General features: G+C 57.4%; 1 protein-coding gene across 1 annotated transcript in view; it reads right to left on the reverse strand.

The window, feature by feature from the left end:
* SORCS2 (sortilin related VPS10 domain containing receptor 2) overlaps nucleotides 1-16,279 on the reverse strand; it is a 516,528-nt gene that overhangs the window by 73,291 nt on the left and 426,958 nt on the right. Inside the window, 1 exon segment of the mRNA XM_058546667.1 lies at nucleotides 4,077-4,150. Within this exon segment, the coding sequence (XP_058402650.1) occupies nucleotides 4,077-4,150 (74 nt within the window).

A 16,279-nucleotide genomic window follows, 5' to 3' on the forward strand; every position in this document is an offset into this window, starting at 1 on the left:
ACACGGGGTCCTCCTCCCTTGACCCCTGCTCCCTGGCCTCGCCACCAGTCACCGGGCGCCCCTGGGAAGGCGCTGCTCTCAGCCGCGGCCCCTCCCGGGAAGGGGCAGAGTGATGGTGTTGGTCTCGGGGTTCAGGCAGTGCCTGGAGCACAGAGGGGACTGTGGCTGAGCGGATGAAGACGCGTCCTAGGGTCCAGCTCCGTGTCCTCCAGGGAGGCAGGGACGGGGTCCAACCACTTCAGCGCTGACCCGGTGCCGCCCAGCGCAGGGCCTGGCACCCAGGATGTGAAGTGCAGATTTTTCGAACGGAAGGAACCTTGGAGACGACCTGGTGCAGAGTCTCCCAGATTTACCGTATCCGTGGGTCAAGGGGACTGTCATCTACCCACAGGGGCTCCCTCTGAAACCCTCCACCTTCATCCTTCTCCTAAGCAAGGACACCTGGGCGTCGTGGGTCTGACGAGCCGGTTAGATTGTGATGATCTGCCTCCAGGCCAACAGGACTATTGTGACCCATCCACCAAACCCACCCCACTCAGGGACACTGACCTAACGGGGCACATTTACTTTGCCGAAGAGCAAACTGAGGGTCAGGACGTGGAGGTCACTTCCCGCAGTCACTCTGTGCCTGGGACAGACGTGCTGTCCTCCCCACAGCCTGTCCCCACGGCCCCTTCCAGACGTCACGGCAGAGCGCCCAGTCTCCCACAGCCCCTCCCCCATCACTGACAGCTCCACCCGGAGTTGGTGAGTTCAGTTCTCAACCCACCTCCCAGGGGGCCCGGTTTGCTTCACCGCCTCCCAGGCCCAGGTGCCCCAGCTGGCCCCAGGTGGACGGGGGCAATCTGTAAGTGGGTCTGAGCGCCACGGCCCCTGCAGATGCTCCATGCCAGGAGCGGGTTGGGAGCCCCCGCAGTGCACTGATGTTTCAGACCGTGGGCACCAGCATCGATCTCTCTGACCCCGGGTGGGGAGTCTCGATGTCAAGGTGAAGCGTTGAGTCAGGCTTTGTGAATAGACCTTTTGTGAGCTCCGTGGAAGTAGCTCTCCCGTCTGACAGTTCTCTCTCTTTTCTGAATCAAGACGGACATTGTTCCCTTTACAGGAGCACTGCCGGGTCCTCAGCTGGGCACAGGGAATTTTAGTCTGACAATCCATCATCTGTACAGCGGGCCAATGACACCGCCTGTTCCCCGCTCATGCACTCACTCACTAATTCATTCACTCACTCCTTCACTCACTCACTCACTCACTCACTCATTCATTCACTCTTTCTATAAGTTCATCCACTCGCCGCTCCCATCCTTCACCCTCCCACTCCCCCATCAGAGTGTCTCCCACCGCCGTTTCTCAGCATGGCCGTGGCACCCCTGCACTAAGCACACAACACAGTGGGCCCGAAGTCCCTGCCCCAGAAACGCTGGTCATGGCTTTTGAAGATCACGAGAGACTCTGCATTTATAGCACATCACAGGAGCCTGGCTCCCTGCAGGAAACCACAAGTGTGGACCCCTGTGCCTTCTCGTCAAACAGCAGGCACATGACACGACCCACAGGCAAGCCGATCTCTGGAGAGCGAGGTGCTCTGGGACTGCGGGGAGTTGATTTTTACTCCTGGTGGATGCTAAGGAAGCTCTGATGCAGACGGTTCTGATCACCGCGACCAAGCCTGCGGCGGGTGGAACAGAGGCGCTGTGGCCAGTCCCACAGCTGGGCAGGCACTGGCACCGACGAAGGAGGAGGCTAAGGCTTTCCCGGGAGAGCGCAGAGCTGAGCGGAGCAGCAGACACGGCCACGCCTGGTGAAGTGCAGGCGGCCAGGCTGCCCAGCAGAGCGGTCAGCAGCACGGCCACAGGCCATGAGCAGAGGTAGCCACAGCCCGGGGCTGCTGCTCACTGGCAACCTGCCCTAGGACAAGTGCCTCAGCCTCTCTGAGCCTCAGTTTCCCCCCAGCAACCTGAGGGGAAGACTCTCAGGGGCTGTGGTGTGGATCCCATAAGAAGAGGCGTTCAGTCTCAGTCTGGTGCCTGGGGGATGGTCAGCAATCACAACAGGGCAGCCACTGGGCAGCTGCTGGTAGATTTTGTCCTGGGGCCACTGAGAGACTGACAGGAGGGTGAAGTGACACGCTCACGGTGGGCCCGGACGGAACGCAGCAGGTCCCCCCAGCGCTGTCCGCCCTGCCGTGCCCACAAGGCCACCCCAATGAGCCCACTTGTTGTTTAGCTTCTCAAAACATAAGTGGTCAAGCTTCAGACAGAACACGGGGCTTTGGCAATTCCCGCTGTCAGTTCAAGGACAAAGAGCGCCTTGGAAATGCTGTCGAAACAGCCTTATTCACTGCTTACGGGGGGCCCCCATCACCGCACCGTCACTGCCACCACATTCCAGGAGAGATTCCGGTCCCCAGCGGCCAGGCATCTGGCGTGACTCTCTCACACGCATAACAACTCAGAGCAATCTGAGAAACTTGGGGGAAGAAATAACATGATTTGCCCAAGATAACAGCATGTTTGAATCAGCACCAGTTTACCTTCAGCATCTGTGGGCTGGACTCTCTCTCCAGCTGGAGGGTGTCCTGGGAGCCCGGCCAAGGCCCAGACGCTGACGCAGCCTTGCCTGGCACTGGACACCCCATGGCGGCTTGGCTGCTCTGCCACTCCCCTAGGCCACCGGAGCGGCTCAGAAATCCCGCCTCCTTGCCCCGCCCACCTCCTGTGAGGCCTTGGGGACAGCAGTTGACATTAGTGACAAGGCCGGTGATTGATGGCGGGGCTCCAGTTTCCGAGGCAGGAACTGGGCCCTCCCCTGGGCGGCCACGTGGAGAGAGAGCCATCACTCTCCCACCAGCGAAAAGACGCTGACCAGGAGCCGATATTCCAGCGGAGACAAAGCTTCCCTTCAGCCCTGGGGCCATTAGTCAGGGAGCCAGCTCCTTGCCAGGACTAGCATGGACACATATGTGGAGCAAGAGGGGACAGGGGCGCCATTCCCACCACGTTTCTCCACTGGAGAGACAGGACTGTGGCTGGGCGAGGAGGCCTGTGCAATAGCCTGTTGCACAAATGAGAGAAGGAAGGGAAAGGATACGAGTGTGTGTGTGTGCGCGTGCGTGTGTGCACACGAGAAAGAGCATGCGGCACAAAGAACACGTGTGTAGCTGTGCGAGTCCCCAAAGGCAGTTTCAGCAGAAGGACGGGTCCTGGCACTGCTGGTAGGAGCTAATGCAGTTCTGAGTCGGCTCCCGGCCTCCAGCTCCCTCTGCCGCCGGGCCCTCGGCCAAGTCCCCATCCTCCGTGGGTCTCACTGGCTCATCCCACAAGCATTTCTTGAGCACCAGAGTTTCCTCGTTGGTGTAGGGAGACTAGAACACTGCTCCAAGGAGTTGTCGAGTGGCTCCCAAGGGAACACAGATGGGGAGCCAGGGCCAGCTGCCTGAACGCGGGTCCCCAGCTTGCCAGCTGCCCGCACCTGAGCCCCCGGGCATTTCCTCCTTTCCCTGCATGGCACGTCGGGGGCATGTTCCCAAACCTACTCCACTCATTGAACCAAACGGGCCAAGCAGGATGACCCGCAGGCTGTGGGAGGGGAGCCCAGGCATCGAATGGGGCAGGAGACAGGGCTGAGGTGGGCAGAGGCCTAGGAGGCTGTGCGGCAGAGGAGGCTGCACCATGGGGCAGTTATCAGGGGCCAAGTCACGACCTGGGGCAGGAGGAGGGGCAAGAGGGGTAGAGGAGGAGAGAGGGGCATGGGGGAGGACAAAAGGGAGGGGCAGTGGACCTACTGTGCGCTGGGCACTGTGCCAGCTTTATGTACATTAGCGTCTCTTCCTACTAGGGAGGAAACAGGCTCAGAGAGGGGCTGTCAAGTGTGTGAAGCCACACAGCTGGTTCCTGTGTGCACCCGTGGCCTGGACTCTCAACCGTTTCCTCCCTCGCCCCAGCAGAGCAGAAAGGCACCTTCAGAGGTCCCCATGGGATGAGGAGGTGGAGGGCAGGGTCAGAGCAGGAGAGGGCGGGGAGCCCCGAGCTGAGTGGGGGCTGAGGGGCCCTCAGTCCCCAGCGGGGTACTCTCACCAGAACACGTGGTCTTTGGTCACTCGCTCCTGCAGAAGTGTCCACTTCTTCCCCAGGTCAGATGACACATAGAGCTTTAGGGCAAAAAGAAGAGAAACAAAAGTCTGGTCACAACGTGAGGAAGGAGCCTTTTCCCAGAGACGGCGATCGCTCCTCCATGACGGATGCCCAGGGAAAGGCAGTCTCGTCCAGCCCTGGCTGAGGACCTGCTGGTGGCAGGCCCTGCGCTCACACGGGGTACAGACCAGCCCCCAAGAGGCTGAAGGTCAGGCGTTGGGGCTCCATAAAGAGTCATTCCCAACCCCAGGCCAGGGGGTAGGAGCCAGGGATAAGGTTCTCCGAGGAGAAACCCAGGGAGCTTTCCCAGAGGAGGAGTCTGCAAAGGGCTGGAAATGTGCAAGAGGGTCAGTGCAGGAACCAGCAGCGTCCCCTCCGTGCAGGCTGGTTGGGGCCTGAAAACCAGGCGGCCTTGCGGGTCTGTGACCACCGCAGTAGCAGGGGGCCTGTGCTCACCAGGGCCCCGAGCTTGGGGTTTAATGCTCTGCGGCCTGTAGCTGACTTGAATTTCCTAATAACTTTATCTTTGAATCTGAGTTTTGTACATGAAGCCTGATGGAACAATGAGCTTGTGTGGGGCTTGGTGCCTGGGTTCCTGTGCGGTCCTGCCTCCTGCGGCCTCCCAGGACAGACTCTGGGCTGCCCGCCCGTGCCCTTGTCTGCACCCTGCGACGGCTGCATCCTCCACCCCCAGCGGAGCCCAGGCCAGGAGGGTCAGGGTTGGGCGCCCTGCGCACTGAGTCAGGAGGCAGGGCCCCTGGGCCTGGCAGGGTCTGCACTCGCCCCACGAGGGTCCCTGTACGCAAGGGAGCGTGACGTTAAATGGCTCATAGAAAACACATGACAGGTCGAGACGGAGACTGCTGAAGAAAGAAAAAGGGCTTGTCTTGGTTTTTGAACATTTCTCGTTCTGCACTGGACCCTGCAAAGGACACAGCTGGCCCTGCCTGAGACCACCAGGCCAGGGCTGGATAAGATGAGGTGCTCGGGAGGGCTGAGGCCAGTGCCATGCGGTGGAGGCAGCGGGGCAGCGCTGTGTGTGCAGCCTCCCCGATCACAGCCAGACGCTGTCCAGCCAGGGGCAGCAGGCTCGTGGAGAGGAGGAAAGGGCTGCAGGAGAGGCCCATTTAGGGAGGTGGACAGGCCCTGGGAGGAGGGGCAGGGGAGGCTCTGGCCTGGGGATCCCGGGTGGGAATGGTGCCTTCAGCAAACAGAGAAATGCCAAGTGGAAGGTGCAGGCACCACGGGGCCAGACCCAAAGCTGCTCCTCTCCCTCTGCTGCCCGTGGGAGGGTCCTGATCAGACTGCAGCGGATGAGACAGTTCTGAGAGGGAGGTGAGATCTGTCCTGGTGGGGGGAGGCAGCTCTCTGGGGACCGCAGGACGGGTGGGTGGGGAGGGGCAGCCATGTTGGAGCACCCGCTCCGTGCTGCACCAGCCCCCGCCGTGCTGGGGACCCAAGAGCTCCGCTTCTCATACGAGAAAACCGAGGCTCAGGGAGCCGGCCTGAGTACGCGAGGCGGCAGCGCTGTGCGTGCAGCCTCCTTGATCACAGCCTGACGCCGTCCAGGACCCATCTCCTCAGCAGCCGCCACACACCGGAGGCCAAGAGGAGGCTGGACGCTGAGGTCGCTGGACACAGGAGCGCCCGGGCCAGGAGAAGCGGAGGCTGAGGGCCACGAGAGATGGGCTGCGCCTCCCCCGGCCTGGCCATGCTTCCTGAGCTGTCAGCAGGAAGGGATCCCCGGGGGTGAGCCTGACCCGGCCTCCTGTCCGCAAGCTCACGTCTGAGAGGAGCAAGCGTGGACCTGAGAGCAAAGGACTGCGCGTGAGCACAGACATCCACCACACGCTGAGAGCAGGGGAGGGCCGGTGCCTGGGCCCAGGGAGCCAGAGGAGGCTTCACACACACACACACACACACGCAATGCACACACGGATACATGTGTGCGCACATTCATACCATGCATACACGTGCGCAGAGACATGCACACACAGAGACATGTGTGTACACCCATGCACACAGGGAGAAAGACACACACAGACCCACATGTGCATACAGACACACACAGATACCTGTGTATGCACACATACTCTCATGCACACGTGGAGAAACACACAGATGACACAGAGAAACACAAGCAGACACAGATGTGCACACACACATGCTTACACAGACAAAAGTTCACGCACATGTGAACACACACAAACACAGAGACACAATCACACATAGGCATCACATACAGAGACACACACAGACACACCTGCACCCACACATACGCACAAACACACACTCTCACTCGCTCCCCCAAGCCCTCCGATCTACTGGGCGGGCCTGAGGGTAAGCGGGAGCTGTGGGGTGCACTCCCAGCCTCTCCTCCAGCAGCGCCCAGCGGTCCTGCCCTGAGGGGCACACACAGACACCAGGAAGCAGAGGAGGGAAGAAGCCTTTACCCCCCGCTCCACCTTTGGAGGCCTCTCTGGCAATGTCCACAGTGGCCAACAAGGGAGCGTCCCTGGGGGCCTGCTCTGGGAATTCAGCTCCAGAGCAGTGGCTTCACAGCTCAGCCATGGGGGCTCTCAGAGGCCAGCCTAGGGGTACAGTGGCGCCTCCCCTCCCTGCAGCCTGGGGCGCAGTGGCGCCTCCCCTCCCTCCAGCCTGGGGCGCAGTGGCGCCTCCCCTCCCTGCAGCCTGGGGCGCAGTGGCGCCTCCCCTCCCTCCAGCCTGGGGCGCAGTGGCGCCTCCCCTCCCTGCAGCCTGGGGCGCAGTGGCGCCTCCCCTCCCTCCAGCCTGGGGCGCAGTGGCGCCTCCCCTCCCTCCAGCCTGGAGGTGGCAGTGGCATCTGCAGCCTCTGCTCCTGGGTAAACCTGCCTTCCTGGTCCTGCAGGCCTTCCAGTGCCACTGTGAGCAATTCCCTGGGTTACAGTCCCTCATGAGATTTCTGGAGGGTTCCTGATTCCTCATTGGACACCGCCTGTCGCCTGGCATCAGACCACCCTCTGAGGGTCACAGGGACGCCTGCAGGCAGAGGAAGGCACAGGCCGTCCCAGGGGAGGGAGCCCCTTAGCACGGGCCCGAAAGCAGGAGGTGTGGGGGCGCTCAGCCAACAGCCGTTCCGGCCCCGGGGTCTGGGCCTCAGGCAGCGTGAAGGCCAGCGTCACTGCCGGACACTGGAGAATGGGACACTGGAGGATGGGCAGACCTGTGACCTCCTCTCTCAGGGCTGGGGGCTCAGGGAAGATTTTAAGCAGGGTGGTGACAGCTTCGCTCACGGGTGGTCCCATCTGCTCTGTTCGCAGGGAGGTGAGTGGGACGGTGGAGTGGTGCCCTGTGGAGGCAGTCTGGCAGCCTCCTCTCTCCAGAGTGGCCAGGCAATTCCCCAACAGTGATACTAGGACACCCAGGACCACGGCTTCCGACTGCGGGGCCAGCGGACCTGGGTTCAAACCCCTGCTCTCTTTGCAGCGAGCCTCAGTTTTCCTCAGCTGTAGAATGGGGTGACCATCCGCCAGAAGGTCAGGGGATCAGCGGGATCACGGCATCAGAGGTCAGGTGCGCGACGGACACATGGCACGTGCACAGCGCACACTCCCTTCTCGTCCTAGAACATGGGGCCGTCTCCACTCCTCCCTCTCATTGTTGTGTCCGTTGGCTGTGTGCTCCTTTGCACTCCATACATTCCACTCCCGACTCTCAGGGGACGAGCACACAGGGACATGGGACGCGGGGGTGGGCAGTTCTATAAATCCTATGATCCATGTCCCAGTTCATCTTTCATTCGTGTTACTTTGTGGGTTTTTTGCCAGCTCCCCCTCTCAGTGGGTGGGGTTTATGGGGCCACTCTCCACTCCGTCCCTGAGAGCAGGGCAGGCCACGGGGGTTTCAGGGATCCTTGGCACCCACGAAGCATTCCACACACTGGCCTGCTGGATGCTGTCACACAGGCTGGGCTGTCTTCGGGGATTTAGAGCTGAGACACCATACAGATGTTGTAGTGATGTCAAAAATACTGAAAAGCCTGCTCAGCTCTTCCGGAGCAGGAGGCTCATACAACACACCCACTAGGGACTCTTTCGTGCCCGTTCAGACAGGCAGGGAGCGTGCTGAAAGGGGAGATCTGAAGTCCCCAGGGCCGAGCGTCATGCCGGCTGTCATCCTAGACGGAGGGCTGCCTAAGAGACGGCGAAGACCGGGCTGCAGATGCGCAGGGTGACGCGCCCTCGTGGGCTGGCGCCCCTGTTCAGTCCGCTCCCTCTCACGTGATAACTCTGCTGGGTCACAGCCTCCTTTCCCCTTGCCAACAACAAATAGCACCCCAGTGCTCAGCCTTGGAAACTACAGACCCCCGACCGCCTTGGAGGGAAATTTCCGTCAGACGTCTCCTCCCTCCTCCTGCAGCTGCAGAGAAGCAGACACGATAACCCCTGCACAGTGAGCCCTCCTCCAACACATGTTCTCCTGACCGTGGCGTCTTGTGAGAGGATGCCCCACTTCAGGATGGCTGTTCCCACCCGTAAAACTCACCGGAAGCCTCTAGAAAGAAAGTCATTCTGAATGGTTGTCTGACTTGATACTTTGTGACTCTGGCGATGATAGTGAAATCAGTGTCCCATTTTCTTAAACTCGGGAGTTTTCTTTGCTAAGCCACTCTCCTTGCTCTCACCTGCGTGGAGAAAACAGCCACAACTGCTGGGCTTTCTTGTTCTAAGAGGTGGAGAGTGTGCATCTTATTCAGTCCGTCTGCCACCCAGCGCCAGGCCCTGCCCCAGCTGAACCCCCCCAGGGCTCCCCAAACCGTATCCACTTAGAATGGGTGCCCCTTCTCCAGCTCCCTCACGCCCCAGGCTCCAGCTACGTTCCACTATTTGCTGTTTTCTGAAACCACTTTTTTTCTCTCTCTTGCCTCTGGGCCTTTGCACATGCTGTTCCCTCTGCTGGAACAGCCCTCCTCCTCTCCCCCGCCACCCGGCCAACTCCTGTCTTTCAGGGCAGCCTCACTACCCGAGTCTACATCTCTGCAGGTGAGTCCAGTCTCCCAGCCTGACACTCAAGGTGTCGAGTGGTTGCCCCGGGTCCCCTCCCCACCGACCCTCCCTATGGTGGAGTGTAAGTCACACGTTCCACTGAAAGGAAGCACCCCACCCCCAAAAGTGATCACACCCCACCCTGGGCTTTTGTTTCAGCTCTTCTCTCTGACGGGACAGTGTAGCAGCCGGCCAGGGCCACCATAACAAAGTTCCTCAGATAGCGGCTTAAACAACAGCGACTTATTTCTTCCGAGTCCTGGAGGCTGGAAGTCTGAGATCAAGGTGTGGGCAGGGTTGGTTCCTTCTGCAGCCTCTCCCCTTTGCCTGCAGATGGCCGTTGTGGAAATTAATAAAAGAAACCTTAACTAAACTGGAGTGGGGAGGCCCATAGGGGGAGCTCTCATGCCCTATCACACACCATCAATTACACCAACCAGGAAGAGACCTGCACTTGGGTCTCAAACCACTTTACTACTGAAGGAAGATTTCTCTCCCACCTGGCAACAGCCCAGCCAATAGAAATGCCACAGCTCAGCCAATGAGAAATGCCGCAGCTCAGCCAATGAGAAATGCCCCAGCCCAGCCAATGAGAAGCTGTTGCCGCCCTGAACTGTCACTTTCCCCCAATGGACTTTCTTTAGAACAGCCCCTCCCTACTCCCCCCTTTTCTCTATAAAAGCAGCTCCCGTTCTTTGTTCTCTGGATTTGCCTATGGTTTGCCATAGCGTGCACATCCTGAATTGCAGTTCCTTTGGCTAGTCCTGAACAAACTCATTTTGAGGATAAAATAACAGGAAAATTTGCTTTTTAAGTTGATTCCATCTTCTGTCTACATCCTCATGTGGTCGTCCCTCTGTGCACGTCTGTGTCTTAATCTCCTCTTCTTACAAGGACTCCAGTTAGATTGGATCAGGGCCCAACCACATGACCTCATTTTACCTTAAACTATCTCTTTAAAGACCCGTCTCCAAATATGGTCCCATTCTGAGGTATGGGGGTTAGGACTTCAACATATGGATTTGGGGGTGGTAAGTCAGCCCATAACAGAAGCACCTTCCACCACCTGCACCTCTGATGTCCTCCCAGCCCAGGCCCAGCTCAACTCGTTGGGAGCTTTTCCCGACCCACAGCCTTGCACTCGCCAAGAGACGAGCACACGCCACTCTCAGACGTCTAGCTGTTTGCTTTGTTGCCTCCAGGTCTTGGGAGTTTTATTTCCCGCTTCCCTGCAAAGCACGTGCTGCTCATGTGCACACCCTGCCTTCCTTACCTCTCTGTCACCAGGCCTGGCCCGGGACCGTCGCTGCTGGGCACGCTGAATGAATGAACAAATTTGACGTGAGGGCAGGGGCTGGCAAACTTTGTAAAAGGCCCGCTAGTAAATATTTTCAGCTTTGTGGGCCACGCAGTCTCTGCTGAAACTGCTCATCTCTGCCTTCGGAGCGGGAAAGTAGCCAGAGACAACTCGCAAACAAATGGGCGTGGTTGTGTGCCAATAAAACTTTATTCAAAAAACAGGTGGTGGCCATTGTCTGTTGACACCTGCTCTAGGGTATGTGATAAGAAATTATCCCCTTTAATTTTTACAAAAGGGCTTTGGGGAAAGTTTTCATCCCCTAGAACATACACTTCAGGAGGGCAAGGAACTCATCTGTCTTATAAGCATGTGGAGTCGTGCCTGGACCATAGCAGGTTCTCCATAGATATGTGTGGATTGAGCGACTGGCTCGACTGAATTTCCGTTAGGGCCTCAATGGGAGAGCCCGGCAGCAGCTGTGGCCTTCCATGGAGCCAGGCACTGAGCTAAGAGCTTGTCAAACGCTACTTCATTTGACACCCCCCCCCCCCATGAGATGGGTAATTTCCTCTTTACACATGAAAGACCTGAAGCTCAGAGAGGTTAAGTAAGTTGCTCAAGGTCACACGGTGTTCGATTACAGCAGCAATTCCCATCTCGTAGACCTGAGTGTAAGGTACCAGTGGCTGAGGAATCCCTCCCAGGAAGGATAACTGGTCACCTCTAGTCCTTTCTCTGGGCCATCAGAGTGACCAGGCCAGGTCCCCTGCCACTTCATGCCTCAATTTACCCATCTGTGAATCGGGAGAGCACTGCTCATATCCTCAGGCAGTAAGTGAATAAAAAATGAGTCTGTAGCCGTCAGTTTCCGGGAGCCAGATAATAAAACCTCTGCATTGATGTATGGCATCAACACTGCCATCACTGCCGATGCACCGGCATTTATGACGCCTGCCCCAGGATTTTATGGAGCCTTTCCAATTTGTTCTCAGGGGAGGGGATTTTATAATGCACCATCGATTGCTGCAGAAATAGAACATTTCTGCTTAATAAAAGACAAATACCAGCAAATAAACAAGAACAAACACAGCAGGGGCCTCCCAGTTCCCGCAGCTGAAACCTGCACAGCAGTGTCCTGTGGAAGGGTGATTGATTCAGGCTTGCTCATCTGAGAAAGGAGTGGAGGCGGTGAACCAGGACACACGTGCTGCTCTGACACGAGGAGAAAATGATCAGAGTCAGAGCGAGGGAGAAGGAAAGGCGAAGGAGCAGGACGAGGGCAGAGGGAAGGGGCACTCACGGAAGCACGTGCCCATAGGTCTACACAGTTATTAGAGGCACTGCAATTCCGCCCGGGGTTTCTGGGACATGTCGGGTGTGGTGGTTGGCACTCAGCACCCTTCCCTCCCTCACTGCAGGGCCTGGTTGTACTGCAGAGGCGGGAAGTGAACTTCACATTGCTCAGACTCCCTTGCAGCTAGAGCTCTGGGGCAGACAGACGCCCTCATGCAAGGCTGGGAAGGCAAAAGGGACATGGAGACATTTCCCTGCCACCTTGGGCTGTCTTTGCTGGCCAGCAGGTCACGGGGACTTGCTCCAGCACCTGTCCTCTAGCTCTGGATGGTGGAGCGGGGGTTGTGGTGGAGGCAGCAGCTGGACTCCGCAGTCCAGCATCCAGTGGCGGCTCTGGGGGCATTACCGGGCAGTGTGGACTGGGGCGATTTCAGAGGCCTGGACCTTGACATCAGCCGTGTGTTCTTGACCTTGGTAAGCCCAGTGGGGGTCCCGGCCCCCCACCTTCCTCACGGGCAGAGGTAGAAGCTCCCCGGGTGGGCCAGCTCCACAGGTTTCTGGGAGGATCCTTGGGGGCCCGACCTGAAGCCCCCTGTCCCAGCTCCCCCAGCAGTTTAGAGAACATCCAACCCCCGGTAAGTCCTTTTTTGCTCTAAATATCCAGAGTAGTGTCTTGCTCCTGCCCTGACTGTCAGACTCAAATGGTCAGAGCAAGAAGGAACTCATACCGGAGTCTAAGATTCTCATCACTCACAAAACTGTTCTGTTGCTCAGACAAGCCCAGCTTCCTCCCACTTCTGAAGTCTGAGGTCAGAGAGCGAAAACGGGGTGCTGAAGCTTGTAGCCCCGTGGGCAGCTCACCTGCCCACTCACACTCACCGCACCCACCATGACGGCCACACCTCTGCTCGCCCCTCCTACGAGAACGCTTGCCCATCCCACCCCCACCCCTGCTGCCCAGACAGCACTCTTCCTTCCCTTCAGCATGGATACATGCAATGACAGTTCTACTTAGGCTGGAGGATTGTGCGGGTGCATTTCCTTTTCTTGTGCCGTCATCTTTGTTGTTCTGAAGTTGTATTAAAAAGTAAATGTACATCTTGCTCCTTTCTAAGCCCCTGTTCAAACCTCCTCCTCCAGGAAGGCTTTCTTGATTGGCCACCCAAGGTGTATTTTTGCCCTTTCTAAATTTCTGGTAGGCAGTCCCAGGCTCAGATCAATTTCCCACAGAGCTGGGAAGCAGAGGAGGTTCTTGATGGGGGCAGAACGAAACATAACAGTGGGTGTCTCGATGTTTTAGAGGGAAGTGCCAGGGCTCTGCATGTGAGCAGGTCCGAGGTTCAAGCACAGGGAGGCAGGTCAGTCAATTTCATGCCGGTGGTCCCCAGCGAACTGGCATGGGAAGGTACTGCCGGCCCTCACATCCTGTGATCCCAGGAGCCCACTGCACTTCTCTGAGCCTTGAACAAAGCCACTACGTTAGGCCTGCACCAAGGAGGGCTGTCCAGGATCCACATAAGGTCCTCAGAGCACCCCGAATTATAATGACACCACAAGGGAGGGGACTGAGAGTAGGGACAGGGCAGTCTTGTGGGGGTGGTTTGTTTGCTAGAGGAAGGGGCAGGCATCTGGGAGGAAAAGAGAGGAGGGCATTGGTTTTGTGCAGATCTGCTAGTCCTGGGGGCGAATATTTACTCCCACCCCGCCAACTCTGGGGCTGGCACGTGACTCGCTGTGGCCAATGGCATGTGCGGGGACGCGACATATTTCCAGGTCAAAGCGGACATGCCACAGCTGCCTGTGTGGCTTCCTCTGCCCCCCGGAGCCTCCGCCCTCCATCACGGGAATAGCATGTTCCCAGTAACCCATGGTTCCAGAAGAGGAGACATGTGGAGACCTGAACCCTACCAGGAGCCAGGAGACACGTCTGGCCAATCTCAGCAGAGCCCCAGCCAACTCACAGACCAGGAACAAGAAATAATGCTGTCGCTGTGAGCCACTGAGGGCCGGGGCTGTGTGTTACTCAGCACTATAGCAGCAGACGCCTGCCTGCTACACCGGGTCTGCTGCAATCAAAAGCCAGTGTCGTTCCACCACCTCATCCTGCTCCTCGGCAGTTAGAGAGCTTTGAAAACAATAAAGCCCTAAAAAACTAAAGGCCTCCCGTCATTGTTATTAATTTCCTCAAATTCCTCATTCCTGTTACAACCACAACTAAGCCTTTTCTCTCTTCTTTTTCTTTCCCAATAGTCACAGAAGAGAACCAAGGAAAATAACTGAGATTTCAGCTCCATTAATTTTTCAGGGCACCATAAATTAAAGAGCAATTGCAATGTAGTCAATTTCTGCAGGAGAATAAGTCTCTGTGATTGTGCTTTAGTCTAATTACATGGAAGGCTAAGTAGTGCTATTAATACCCAGAAGCACATGCTGTCCCAAAGGAAGGCGCCGGGAGCTGAGAGGCAGCCCATGAGGCCAGGGAATTGCAGGGACATCCTCAGTCAGTGCGGACCAGACCTTGGCAGTGACTTGCTTTGGCCAGTGGTGTGTGTGCGGATGTGATGTATTCCAGTGAAAGCGGACAGGCTGAACTGAGGACCAGCAAGGAGGTCAGGTGCTATAGAGACCCCTGGCTCAGGCCAGCCAGGAGTCTCCATTTGGAAGTCCCTCACCTGGGTGATCCCTATTGGTAGAAATTCATTATTCATTCATTCACTCATTCATTCACCCAACTGCCATCAGTCCATCTCCAGCATCCATCCACCTCCCACCCATGCATCCATTCATTCATCCATGCATCCATCCATCCACCCATCTATCCATCCATCATCCATCCATCCAACCTTCCTCAATTCATGCATCCAACAAATATTTTCAGCCAGGAACTTGAGATAAAATGGTGAAAAAAACAGGCATAGCCCCTGCCCTTAAGGAGCTTACCACAAGTATGTGTGTAGGGTACAGATAATAATCAAATAATAGCACAAATATATAATTACACATTGTGATCAGTCTTGTAAAAGAAAGGCACTAGAATCTGGAGGCGTGTGGAACAGTGGGGCCTAAACAGGCCAGGGGTGGCAGAGGAAGGCTCCTGATCTGGTCAGCTTATACCTGCCTCTAGACCCACGCTCTGCCCTATTCCACCCTTCTCTGCCCTGGGGGCTGGCCCGTGTAGACGGCATCCACAGACTCCTTCCCTCTGCCTTCTGACTGGATTTGGCCCACGGAGGCACCAGCAGAAGACCGGAGGGCGGTCCTGTTCTCCCACTGAGTCACACCGTTCAGGGCCAGGCCTCCTCCTGGGCCCTTTCCTATGACTATGGGGGCCATGCCTCCTACTGGGCAAGGTGGTGGGCTGAAAAATGGCCCCCCAATATATATCCACGTCCTAATCCTGGGAACCTGTGAATGTGACTTTATGGAGCAAAAAAGGACTTTGCAGATATGATTCACTGAAGATCTTTAGATGGGAAAATTACCCTGGATTATCTGGGTGGGGCAGAGGGAGATTTCAGACCCACACCCACACACGCACACCCACACCCTCCCCCACATACCCCCCCCGCCCCCCACATGCACACACACACACGACTGTGTGAAGACGGAGCAGAGACAGTTGAAGACGCTGCCTCTGAAGACTGGGGTGATTCATTCACCAGCCGCAGAATGCCGGAAGCCGGGACAGGCGAGGAGCGGACCTCCCCAGCGCCTCCAGAGGCAGCGCGGCCCGGTAACTTCCTTGATTTTGGCTCAGTGAAACTGACTTTGGACTTCTGGTCTCCAAAACCGTGAGAGAATAAATTTCTGTTGTTCTAAGCTATCAGGTCTGTCGTCATTTGTTTCAGTGGCTGCAGGAACCAAATACAGGCCTTTCCCACAGCTACTGTGGCCGCGTCTCCTTCTGGGCCCTTTCCTGCCCCTCGGGCACTCTCCCTCCTCAGCTCTCAGGACCTGGGGTGGGGCCGGCTGCCTGCCCATGCCAGCCCCGGCGTCTCTCCTACCCCACGCTGGCCCTGGACAGAGCCCTCCATTACTACACTCTCCTCCTTCCCCCATGAAGGTGCCCTCGGGTTCCTGTGGGGGCCCTGGTGGACACAGCCCCTGAAGGAGGGGACCTGATTTGGGGTCTGAAGGACGATTCACTCCTCTTGGTGAAGGGGAAGAGCACTCCAGGCTGAAGGAAAGGACTGGTGAGGCCTGGCGTGAGAGCGTGTGTGGAATGTTCCAGAAGTGGAAGAAGGCCTGTGTGGCTGGTGTTTGGAGTGGGGAGGCAGAGAGGAACAATCATAATAGTTATCTACTATCTGTTGATCTCGTCTCAAGGGCCTGTTCGTGCACGTGCACCTCTCACCTCTGTCCCACTCAGTTCTCACACAACGTGGCAAAGCCAGTGTGCTCCCGATGACTGGCTCTCGACCATGCAGGCCTCAGGGAGAAGGCAATTGCGGGGTCCAGCGCCCCCAGCCCCAGAGGGGTTCCTCCCAGCCAGCCGAGGGCTTCTGGGGCTTTGAGAAGGTGTCATTTCT

Source organism: Diceros bicornis, chromosome 8, assembly GCF_020826845.1.
Source record: "Diceros bicornis minor isolate mBicDic1 chromosome 8, mDicBic1.mat.cur, whole genome shotgun sequence".
NCBI lineage: Eukaryota > Metazoa > Chordata > Mammalia > Perissodactyla > Rhinocerotidae > Diceros > Diceros bicornis.